At 37.3% G+C, this 12811-nt stretch overlaps 1 protein-coding gene across 3 annotated transcripts in view; it reads right to left on the reverse strand.

Moving 5' to 3' along the window:
* Positions 1 to 891: 891 nt before the first annotated feature.
* Positions 892 to 12811, reverse strand: part of LOC120635961 (WD repeat-containing protein 47) — a 72193-nt gene continuing 60273 nt past the window's right edge. For all 3 annotated transcript variants that reach the window (XM_039907171.1, XM_039907172.1, XM_039907173.1), the window contains 5 exons: positions 10847 to 11027; positions 6475 to 6618; positions 5198 to 5353; positions 4268 to 4487; positions 892 to 2331 (listed from right to left, as the gene is read on the reverse strand). In XM_039907171.1, the coding sequence (XP_039763105.1) occupies positions 2186 to 2331; positions 4268 to 4487; positions 5198 to 5353; positions 6475 to 6618; positions 10847 to 11027 (847 nt within the window). In that variant the 3' untranslated portion in view covers positions 892 to 2185. The remainder of the gene's footprint in view (positions 2332 to 4267; positions 4488 to 5197; positions 5354 to 6474; positions 6619 to 10846; positions 11028 to 12811) is intronic.

Genomic DNA, 12811 nt, shown 5'->3' on the forward strand with positions numbered 1-12811 from the left:
AACGTTTGCCCAGCCTCCTTAATGGTTTATTTAATATATTAAGTTAATAAATTATTTAAAGCAAGTATATTTTTCATTTCAAAGTTACATATAAAAGGAAGTCAGTCAGTTTGTTCATAAGGCGATACAATTAAAAGCGTTACACGTAGCTTAAGGCGGATTCACATTACTTTTGTGTTGTGTTATCGATACTTGTATACGATATATCGATGTGAACCAGGCGTAATAACATCTACATATAATCCGTTCAAAATGCTGAACGCTAATGACCTCGTCAAAATGTATTGCTGTGTATATAAAGGATAAGTACTTAACAGTAGAAGATCGCTCATAGTTCACTTCGTAAATACTGTTAATGAAATAGATACACTAAAAGTTAGGCAATGAGTTGAATTTTGCTCGAAAGCGGACTGAGCTCCTGTCGTTATAAATACGATAGTGCGAGCCAAATTCAACCTTACTACTTCACCTGACAGTTCGAAATACGAAAGAGTAGCCGGACCATACTGGCAGATGCTGCTGACACCATTAACAGACTGCCCCGGCCGATTAAATCCAAACATGCAAATTGTATTTCGAATCAAAAGTGCGGAATGTAACAGGCCTGGTATTAATTGTTTATACTTTATGTTAACGCTACTCTGATAAATTTGACGAGGACTGTAAATAGATAGATGGATTAACTAATACATTAAAACTACATTAAATCACATTCAACTTACGGTACAGTCGATTACAAAATACCATCTACGTAATCAACTGTAGCACCACATTTAAATAACACTTTCCAATTATTAAAATATTTAATTAATTAATACAAATATTAGAGTTTCTTATACTAGTTTTATTCATAAATAGTATGGAAACTTTTATTTAAAAATTATAGCAAATAAAATATCATACAGGGATTTTTTTTCATAATATATTAATTAAAATTAAAATTAATAAGTATCTTATTATCTACTATGACATGCACAATGTACATACATGCCGCTATTGCACATAGAAAGAAAGATATAAATTTAAGAAGACATATATTGTGATATTTCGGTTTATAGACAAACCTATACATCAGCTCAGCATTTAAATTACAACTCTATTTTATCCAGAAGTAATATATATAATATATATATTATATATTTCATTTAGAGAAATATAAATTCATTATTTCATTAACATTCATCTGAATTCATCAAAACACGAGAACGTGCCGAGTCTTTGAAACAGCCGACGCCCGCCTTTCAGCATGAGCAGGCTGAAAATGACTATTTGAGCGAAGGAACTATAATTTTATGAGAAACAAAATGCACGACATATGCTGAGCTGTTGTAACCCCATTCCGAGAGGTGTTACAAATATACTTTATTTTTCTATATTTGGATAAGTACTATTTGCAACAAGACTAAATAAAATTTCTCTTACTTTCGATTATTGAATGATATAATGAGATAATTAACATAATCTGAAGGTAATGAAATTCGAACAAGTATTATATATGTTAAACAATTCATATTCACACTATATTTGGCACATCACCCTGAAATTAAGGACAAAGACCCTATGTCCAGCTTCGGACGTGCTCCGAATGGTTCGATGATTATGATAATTTTAAATATTATATTCGAGACGAAATTTTTATTACAAGCTAGCCCTTGACTGCAATTTCACTTAAGCGACGGTATAACTAACGCTGTAACCTACACAAAAAGGTACACGATACGGTTGTTGGAGTCAAGGTTGCAAAAGATCCCCACCATGGTCAACTTCATAAACTATAGACAATATTTTGAACTACAGATGAAGTGCAGATATTTAGTTATTAATAAATATTATAAATATTAAATCTTTATAATAAATAGATCGTAATGCACTTATTTGAAACTGTGAGATTGTGATGGAAAATTAAGTTATTATCATAGTCTACCGCTGGACGTGTTTTTGTAGAGTTCCTAGTACCGCTGTCTTGTGCGTTCAGCAACTCCGTGCTACTTTTTTGATATGGTATGTTGACCTAGTCGGAGATCTACCAACGCTGCGTATAACTGTTCGGCAATGGGCGGGCCAAATAACGCGGAGAACCGTTGACCTTGAGATCCCAAGGAGCTGGAATAGCGACCATTTATAATACGAGCTCGAATTTCTTAGGCCTAAGGTTTAATTAGCATTGGTCTGTCCTGCTGTAGTTCTACACCGGTGGGATGGTCCAGAGCACGGCGGTTTTGTCCGCTGATGTGGACAGGAACGAGAAGTCCTCCGGGTGCCACCTCGCCGATATCACTTTGTCGGGGTGTCGGGCGACGAGAACGCTCGGCAGTGCGCACGTGAGGTCACCTGTAAATAAATCCGCGTGTTAATGTATCATCACACCAACCCTTTACCGGTCCACTTCAGAGCACGTGTGTCCTCCGACAATGAGAACAGGTTAGGGCAGTAATTCACGTCGCTGGCCTAGTGCGGATTGGTGGACTTGACACACTATAACCTTAACCAAATAAATTAATAAATAAATAAATTATATATAACGACAATGCACACATCGCCATCTAGCCCCAAAGTAAGCGTAACTTGTGTAATGGGTACTAAGATGACTGTTGAATATTATTATGAATATACATAAATTCTTATAATATGTCTACAGATGAACACCCAGACACTGAAAAACATTAATTTTCAAACATTTTCCAGTAGAAATCGAACCCACGGCCTTGGACTCAGAAAGCAGGGTCGCTGCCCACTGCGCCACTCGGCCGACAGAACATTATCATCAACCCATTACTGGCCAACTTTAGGGCATGGGTCTCCTCTAAGAATAAGAAGGGTTTAAGCCCGTAGTCAACTACGTTAGCAAAGTGCCCACTGTTAGAATTCACACGCTCTTGAGAATATTATGGAGCACTCTCAGGAATGCAGGTTTCCTCACGATGTTTTCCTTCACCGTTAAAGCAAGTGATATTAACTCGCTTCAATTAAAGACGCACATAACTCCCGAAAATTCAAGGCGTCAGGGATCGAGCTTGGTCCCCCGAAGAAATTTGAAAGACCAATAGGCAATCAACGCTTATTTTTAAATTAATAAATATACTATGACAATACAAACATCGCCATCTAGCCCCAAATTAAGCATAGCTCGTGTTATAAGTACTAAGATAGCTACACACAGACACTGAAAAACGTTCATGTTCATCACACAAAAACTTTCCAGTTGTGGGAATCGGACCCACGGCCTTATATTCAGAAAGAAGGGTCGCTGCCCAAACGGCTGTCGAAAATATCTTATTTATCTTTGATTTTATGTCATATTCATTTCATCAATTTATTAATACTTTCATTCATTTCATACGAAGGTAGGCGAGCTTTCTCGTAGTTATAACAGGTCCTCTATACCTTTAGTCATCGGAAAACTTGAAATGGACATGCAAATACGTCACGCGTGTGCGGCCGAGATAAGGGCTGGTCCGCTCTAAGCTTGCTTTAGTTCTGTGTGTTATTATGTTTATGCGGCTAACCCTCGATCGGGCGTAATTGTCAACATTTCAAAACTATGAGCCCATAAATTGTCTGTCTCGGTAATCTATTGGTCTGCATGGTCGACACATATGTCATTGGTCGCAATTCCTAGATATAAGTACCTATGTATTGTTCAGCGTTAGTAAGTTTAAGGAATTAAAGTAATTGCTTTAGCGTATGTTTTTACCTTTGAATAAAAAAAAATCAATAATAATGAATAAGTTAAAAAATAATCCATACTAATATTATAAATGCGTAACTGTATGTTTGTTTGCGACCTATGTTCAACTCAACTTCTGCACCGATATTGATGAAATTTTCCATATTGATAGCTTGCATGCTGAAGATGGGCATTAGATATTGTATTTCTGGAAAGTTAACACTCACATGATTTATAAAAAAAATAAAAAAACAACGCGGGGAATAGTCTGGTACTTATACCTACTTACCCGCGTCATTAAAGGATAGATTTTCAAAATTTATAATTTAACTAAATAAAACGCACATAACTTTATAGTTTAGAGGTGCGTTCGCCTTACAAGGGTTCTCCAACAGAAGCCTATCACTAAGCAACTATCGCTTGTACAAATTTCTGAATGTAATTTTTTTATTCACTAAAACTTATAGTGTGTTAGCGGGCTAACCTGTTAAAAAGTATAAATGTTTTATTAAATCCTTAAGAACTGTCACGAAAAACTGTACTGCTACTACCATAATAGATTGTCACCGAATAAATATTTGTGAACTGACTTGAACTCACCTTGCATATCAGTAAGCATAACCCTTCCATCGTATCCCCCCGTGAGCAAGTAATAGGCGCCGGGCGAGAACCGTACGCTGCGCACGTCACTTGAGTGTGGGCTGAAGCGCTGCAAAGCCCGGGAGCCCCTCACGTCGTGTAAGCCACATGAGCCGTCATCGTGGCCGCAGACCAGGAGCCTTCCGCTCGGGTCCACAGCTAGGGACGCTACCGCAGAACCCTGGAGAGCAATTTAAACTTTGTAACAAACAATAGGAAGATACTACTACTTCGTTAAGCATACAATTATCAACATTTGTATGCCAATTAATTATGACTTATACGAAGTCAGTTCTTTTTGTGTAATTTTTTTACGCTTTTATAGTGGGTAAATTTGTAATTATATCTAAGTAATAATAGCCAAATGTCAACTGCTCATAACCTTCTACAAAATATTGCTTTTCCTGAAGCCGGGCCTTTAATGGTTGAGGAGTTCTCCCGACACTTCACCATCAGCTCCTTCATAAATTGGTTTACTACTTTAACCACAATCGAAGCGCAACTAGTGTACAACTTAAAATTGTATATTTCGGTAGCCACTCTTGATTTTCATCATCAGTTTGACTAGATGGTACATTTCGAAAGAAAATGCTCAAGTTACATAACGAAATACTCAAATCGCTATACCTGTGCCTTTAATATTTAAAGAGTTCCCCTTGATTTTTCCAAGATCCCTTTAATAGATATTCACAAAATTAGGATTGGACCACCTGTGAAGTATGAATTCCGAAACAAACAAAGAATCATCAAAATCGGTGTATAATTGTCGGAGTTATCGCGTGACAAATATTCAAAAAAATAAAAACGTACACTCGAATTGAGAACCTTCTTTTTTTAAAAGTCAGTTGAAAAAAATATGGAAGTATGGTTCAATTATTATTTTACAGTTACCCTGGACGGAACTCCGGTGGGCGGCGAGATGACGTTGACGCAGCCACCAACGCGCAGATCCCAAAAGCGGACAGTCTTGTCTTGACTGCCGGATACGAACATAGCTCCGCCCCAGTTGTAAAGTGACAGCACGTGACCCGAGTGACCTGTCAGCGACTGCGGGACAAACATAAAACATGATTCATTTTGGCATTAGAATCGTCATCAGTAGGAGGAGATGTTTTTGTGAGAGAGCGGGGAAGTAATTTCTGCCGCCATGCAGTATTTTGCTGTGTTCCGGTCTAGAACCAACTCCTCAGTTTTATAGACATTGGGCTGTTTATAGGCGAAGGTCAATTTACCACCTGGTAGGCCGTCGGCTTGGTACGTCAATTTTTGCTTTAAAATAATAATTCTTATATGCGGCTCATGAGAAGTTTAAAACATAGAATGTACTCCTGCTACTCCTGTATAGGCCAAAAACTCGACAGAAATGCTGATGCTGCCCACTATTGGAAATGGAAACGATCCCGAAAGTCACCACAGGACGGAGCTCCGGCGAAAAGGTCGTAGGGAAATTCCTGGTATCCATCTATACAAGATGGAAACTTATATTTATACAAGCAATTACCCATTGACCCTTTTGGTCTCCTTGCTTGAATTTTTACATGGTTGGAAATTATTGACCTTGATTTAAATTAATATTAAATAGACAAAAACATTTACTCATAAAATCAATCTGCCATTTGTTTGGATTGATAATTAAAATCGAGCCCAACTCGTGATTAAGTAGTTAAAAGTACAGTTATCGAGATGTGAATACATTTTTCAGTAGTGTACGCGTGCAAATACAACGAGCCAATCGAGTGGTAGCATGACGATGGTGGATGAAGATGTAACACATAAAGAAAGAATTATAATACAGTGACACCTTAATCCAACATATTTATTATAAACCTTGATATCATCATCATCACTTCAACCCATTGAAGTCCACTGCTGTACATCGTTGGGGGCCTAACTACGCTGCGTTTATTGATGCGGGGTCGCCAATCCAGCACCTTAAGACCCCAACGACCATAGTTTCTCCGAGTTATGTGGCCTCCCCATTGCCATTTCAGCTTCGCGACGGTAACTCTAGTTCTTCTACGGGTCTCCTCATTTCTTGATCACGTAGACACTCCTAGCATAGCTCTCTCCATCGCCCGCTGAGTGACTCTGAGCCTTTTTATGAGGCCCATGCCACAACCTTGATATAACCAATATTTACTTGTTCCCTTCCGAAAACGAGTAGGTACCTGAAACGGCTTGCCGGTGGCGCAATCAGTGACGTATATCTTGCAGTCCCCGGCACCACCGCTCACCAGCAAACTGGCTTTGTTCGATGTGTCCTCTATGAAGCATACATCCCTCACAGTGCCGTCGTGCATCGCCAGTTCTACCTGTTTGGACAAATACATATAAATTGTAAAGTAGAAGTCATCGATCATAAGATGGACTAACGAGATGTGCTGGCGGCAGTGGCGTGCACTTCATATAACTAACTAACCAACTTATAGAAGGAGAATTTTTCAATTTTATGCGATCTTCCTGCTTTATGGCTACCCTGGTTAAAACCCCCATACACGCCACAGGCTGGCAGTCGTCGAAAAATTTCTAGGCCACGGCCAAGCACCGATAACGCTTCCTGATACTTATTACCGTCCCTTACATTTTTTAGAACACATTTATGTTTTTTAAAAATGCGTTGTGAAATTTTAAATCAATCTGCCGATCTAATTTATCGCATTCGTGCGTCCAACACAGCATCGCGCTTAACATGAGACACAACTAACGTATAAAATAAATGCCCCTTGATTGGAAGTAACTACTTTTAATCAAGGACCATTTATTTAATACATTAACAGTAACTTCATAGTAAAATGGACCTACTACTGTACCTATGGTACCAAAAATCGTAAGGCCACTTTCCTTCAGCAGTAGCCTTTTAATGTTCAAATGCTGAACACAGACCTCCGGTGATCACGAACGGGACCGGAAGACCTGTCTGTGCATACCCTCTATGCACGCCACTGAACCTATCTGATACTGAACATTTATTTTTAGAAAAGTCGAATACCTAACAGTGGCCCGACCCTTCATTATTAGGTAACTCTTAGTAGTTAAAACTTTAAATTTAAATTTTTGTTCTCTCCACTATAATTTAGCCCTTGACTGCAATCTAACCATCTCACCTGGTGGTAATTGATGATGCAGTTTAAGATGGTAGCGGGCTAACCTGTTAAGGAGTATGGTAGTCATACCCCTAATCGGTTTCTACGCGACATCGCATCGGAATACTAAATCGCTTAGCGGCACGTCTCTGTCGGTAAGGTGGTAACTAGCCACGGCCAAAGCCTCCTACCAGACAGCCAGACACCAATTATTATTAATGGGATTATAAATGATGCTTTATTAAATCGGTGAATTAAAATCCCATTATTACTAACATGTAGAAGCGTATCTACACTTTATTTTAATACGTGTAATGATATCACTAAAATGTTTCTTTGATATCGTCTAGCGCAACAACGTAAATGTTTTTGACGTAAATTATTTCCATACAAAACAAAAGCTATTATGACTTCGAAATAGATTTAGGTCCCGGAAATTAAAGCGAATTTCCCTTTATATAAAATAGTACAAAATCTAGTTAAAACGTTGACATTTCAACAACAACTAGAGTGAATGTTTTCATTATGGTCTATAAGACATTTTTAAACAATCGTCAAGTTAGCAATATCTGCGAAAGGTACAGAGGTAATCTTTGGGGTTGACTACATCATATTGCTTTTATAACCGGTTTCTGAAGGTAATTTTGGACCTACCGAATGCATACGTTTAAGCAATGTGTCAAAACGCATTTATTAGGACAAGGACACTATACAATTAATTATGATTTCATTACAAGGTTGCTTGGAAGCGGCCTTCTCCGCTTTCATCTCTCACAAGATAGAATAATGAAAGTTAAATTATTCAGCAACTGCCGAGTTTCTTACCAGCTTCCTAGGAAGAAATAAGCTGTATTCCGACATAGTGGTACAAGTATCAGAAATCTTTGTGTTTTTTCCGAATATAACCGACTGCGATAATCAAGAAATGTTTTTTTTTATTCAACAAGTTAGCCCTTGACTGCAATCTCATCTCTGTAGTAAGCATGATGCAGTCTTAGATGGTAGCGGGCTTACCTGTAGGGCAGGGATGACTACCATTCATACCCCTAATCGGTTTCTACGCGACATCGCACCTGAACACTAAATCGCTTAGCGGCACGGCACGTCTTTGTCGAAGACCAGAGAAAATTCAGGAATTATAAATTCCCAAATCCCGGTCCTGGTCGAGGATCGGATTCCCGACTGGGGTACTGCCGGGAATCCAAACCGGGACCTCCTACATTAAGGGTGGTCGTCAAATGTAATATCAACTAAAAAGTAAACTAAATATTTCCAACATCATTTTGTATTTAGTGCAAAGTTGAACATTATATATTTATAGGAAGAAACAAAATAATTCCCACATTTTGACTGTACATTGTGACTTTTTTAAATCGGACAATCGTTACCATCCCGACCCTCTAATAAGGGTGGTACTACCTATGTACAGTACCCAGTGTTTGTCTAACCATTCACATACATTGCACTATTTGATTGTAAGCAAGTGAGCTATATATAGCACTTTGTTTTCTTCGAAGATCTACGTCATAAAAATTTTAATGGAATCAAAAGGAGAAGTCAATCTTTGACCTAAAAAAAATTTCAATTTAATTTTGAATTAGAATTTGTGGATATTAATTTTGTCTATCCATCTAATTCGGACTGCGGAGACAAAACGACGACAAAAATCTCTTCAAAATCAAACATGCGTAATCGGGATTCAGACTTCTCTCGGCTCTTGAGGGTGACATTCACTTCGTGACAGAGAGGTCACCAGAAACGGTGAGCGCTAAATTTTTAACCAATGCGATCATCCAATGAAAACATATGATGTCACTTTATTAACAGCCATTTTGTCGTCGATGATTTCTGTCTACAATGTGAATTTGAACGTGCACGATAAGATAAAACATAGTTCGCTATTTGCTTAAGGTAATTATTATAATAAATTTGAAGCAACACTTGTTTCTTAGGAAGAAGGAAAATGCGTAATTGATAGTTTTTTGATAGCAACGACACTATTCTCTGATAAAACAGGCGTAGTCTTTTATCATATACTAATATCATAATTTTTTCGCATTTTCCTTTCCTTGACACTATTCGCGTTCTGATAATCAAAAAGTTCATGTCATTATCAACCCAATTCTGGCTGCTAGGTATATGAAGCCTCTTTTTTATATACATACTGGTTGTTTGTATATTAAAATGAAATCTTAAGTCGAAACGGAACAGATGACAGTATTTTACAATTCGGCTATTTATGCATGCATGCATGGTAACTCGTAACGTATACATCAATCCAATATGTAGGTTGAGTGAATAGAACTAGCAAATTGATCACTAGAGAAGAGAAGAAGAAAGAGGAAAATATGAGAGGAGAAAGAGAAAACGTCTAAGAGAGTCTAGACGCAGAAATTCTATGCGGTCCGGAGCGGACCTGAATGTCTCGAAAGAGTTGTTCTAGTTCAGTTTCAGTAGTACGGCACGTCATGCTGCACGGCTAGCATGGGCAGGACATACATCCCCGGGTAAAGTATTAAAAATTATCTTCTCCCACAGCTATTTCAACTCTTAGAGCACTGGCGCACAAGTGGAAATAATATCCAAATAATATATGTGTAATAATAAACGGTGGTAAATTTCTGCTATTCCAGGTTCCCGTGCTTTAGCAGGGAACACGGTAATTATTTCTTTTTGAGGAGATATAATAGGGGGATATCATTTTTGTCTGCTGCCTGCACTAGCCGTGCTGAACGAATGTAGAGAGGTATTTTAAAAAATGTGCGCGTTGAGAGATTTTTTTTTGTGTTTTTTATATCCGGTATACAACTGATGATAATATACAACTGCAACTCCGCTAAACGGCGGAAGATTTAACGAAGGTTAATTTAAAATTCCCAATCAATCCAAGAATAACTTAGCAATTATTGAATTGACCGAGCAGACTGATGTATCACTATCTGTCCGTCTGTGTTTCATGACCTGTACTGTATCTTTATGGTATTATGTATAACAATGTACTTAATGTTTAATAATGAGACGGCACTCATACAATCAAATAAAGGTCGATTCTTTTCAATGTAATCTTACATTATAGTAGTGTTATCTACGTAGATAATTAACGATTCGAAGGACGCTTGATGTTTTTGTTTATATCAGGGTATATCTCAAAATATATTTGACCGTGTCAGAGAAACCCTAATTTTTTTCGTCTTACTTTTCATTCCATAATCAAAAACTTTAAAAGACATCGAAAAACTGACGGACAAATGGACAGACTGATATTCTGACAAGATGCGATATCTCCCAAGTAAGAGCTCATGCTGTTCGCTGAGTCTAATAAATAACTATTATTTTTGCGATGTTTAATTTCTTCAGATGTATTTCGTATTAGTATTATCATAACAACTGACCCTGGAAGCTTCACTGGCACTGCTGATAAATATCTCGCTGGTAAAATAGGTTATGATTTACTTACTTCCTGCCCTTCCAGATTGCATGTGTGGCTGTTAAACCGCATGAGCTTCACAGTTTTATCATTGGAGCCAGTAGCCAGTAGATCACCCGCTGGGCTCCAGGCGAGACAATAAATACTGCCCTTGTGGTGTTTGGTCCTTTTCAGGAGTACTGTTGGTGCCGATAACTCACGTCTATCATCTCTGCAAAAAAATTACAACGTTTATTATCTGTTCAATGTAATCGTACGTTCATCACAGTATAGAACACAGATTCAGATTAAATCGATATACGTTGGTAATGGTAATATAGGCAACGTCAGTGGCCTGCACTTCATACATACGCAAAAGCACTAATACCCAAAACTTTTGTATAACTCCGAACGGATTTTTATACTGTTCTTACTAATGGACATGAATGGAGTGACTCCTGAATAAGGTTTTAGTATATAATTTATTATGTATTACTGTAAATTGGCTGAAATATAACATGTATTACATGTTTGAGACACTATTCATGTAAAATAAAAGTTATGGTGCTAATAAGTTATGGCTCGACTTCATTTTCGGCACCCAGCACTTGTAACTTTTCAAAGTTATGTGCGCATGCCTGAGAGTTCACCATATCCATTCTCGAAAGTGTGTGAAGTCCACCAATCTGCACTGGGCCAGAGTGGTGGACTTCCCATTGTGGGAGGAGAGAGGTTGATGATGACTACACGATAAGAGTAATCAAAAGCAAACACCGGGAAAAGTGACTATTCGCGCGGGATTTGTATAATACCGGAATTAACGCGGACGAAGTCGCTGGCAACTGCTAGTTATTACCTACTTTAAAAAAGAAAATAGGATTTTCTTAAAGGACGGAGCTTGCGTGAAAGCTTGTAGTTAGTAGAAAGTTGTTTGTATTTATAATTCCTTAAGCTTGAAAACTAAGACGTTATTCATCGTTATTATCGGTCTAATTTATACAAAAACAGCTTCGACTTATTAATTTACTACGAGATGACGCTAACCCGATGTTTCTAAAAAACTCACATATAAATATACATAAGACTTAATTATCCAGTCCTAGTTTTGTAATAAATTTTAAAGTACAACTTGTAAAATCAAAAGTAGATATTTATTGACGTACCTTATTGTTTTTTTTTTACAAAATATGACAATTACGGGAAAAAATGTTTTTAACTTATAATGAAACAAGCACAATGCCCGGAAAAACTTGACATTGATGTTTTTGGTTGCGTTAAAAGTCGAAAACAAAATGTTACGCAATAAATAGTTTAATAACTTTTTACAATAAAGTAAAACCTGCAATTTTTTAAGCTACAAATTGGTATTGTAAAGAATTGTATTATTGCGAGAGCAGAAGAAAATAAATAAAGTTGTTTCTATCAGCTACCGTAATCTTCAGAATTAAAATCAGAATAAATTACTTTGCTTGAAACATTACAGTAGCATAGATTATATAAATATACTACGACAATTCACACATCGCCATCTAGCCCCAAAGTAAGCGTAGCTTGTGTTATGGTTACTAAGATGCCTGATGAATATTTTTATGAATTATATACATAAATACTTAGAAAATATGTATAAACACCCAACATTCATGCTCATCACACAAATATTTTCCAGTAGTGGGAATCGAACCCACGGCCTTGGGCTCAGGAAGCAGGGTCGCTGCAAACTGCGCCAATCGGCCGTCAATGTTATAAAGTTATAATAGATGTTACAAAGTGATAAATTAAAACGTAGGTACAATGAATGAATGAATACACTTTCATTGTACACCAAAGAAAAAAGTAGTTACAGAGATATAAATACAGAGCAAGACAGTACAATTTGGTGGATCAACAATATTTCATATACTTAATAATAAACATTGATCGATACACATACTGATAGTATAAATGCGAAAGTTTAGAGGGATGTTTGCTACTCAATTACGTACGCGGCTGGACTGATCGGGATGACCTTTAAGCACA

The sequence above is a fragment of the Pararge aegeria genome, chromosome Z (assembly GCF_905163445.1).
Source record: "Pararge aegeria chromosome Z, ilParAegt1.1, whole genome shotgun sequence".
In the NCBI taxonomy this organism is placed as follows: domain Eukaryota; kingdom Metazoa; phylum Arthropoda; class Insecta; order Lepidoptera; family Nymphalidae; genus Pararge; species Pararge aegeria.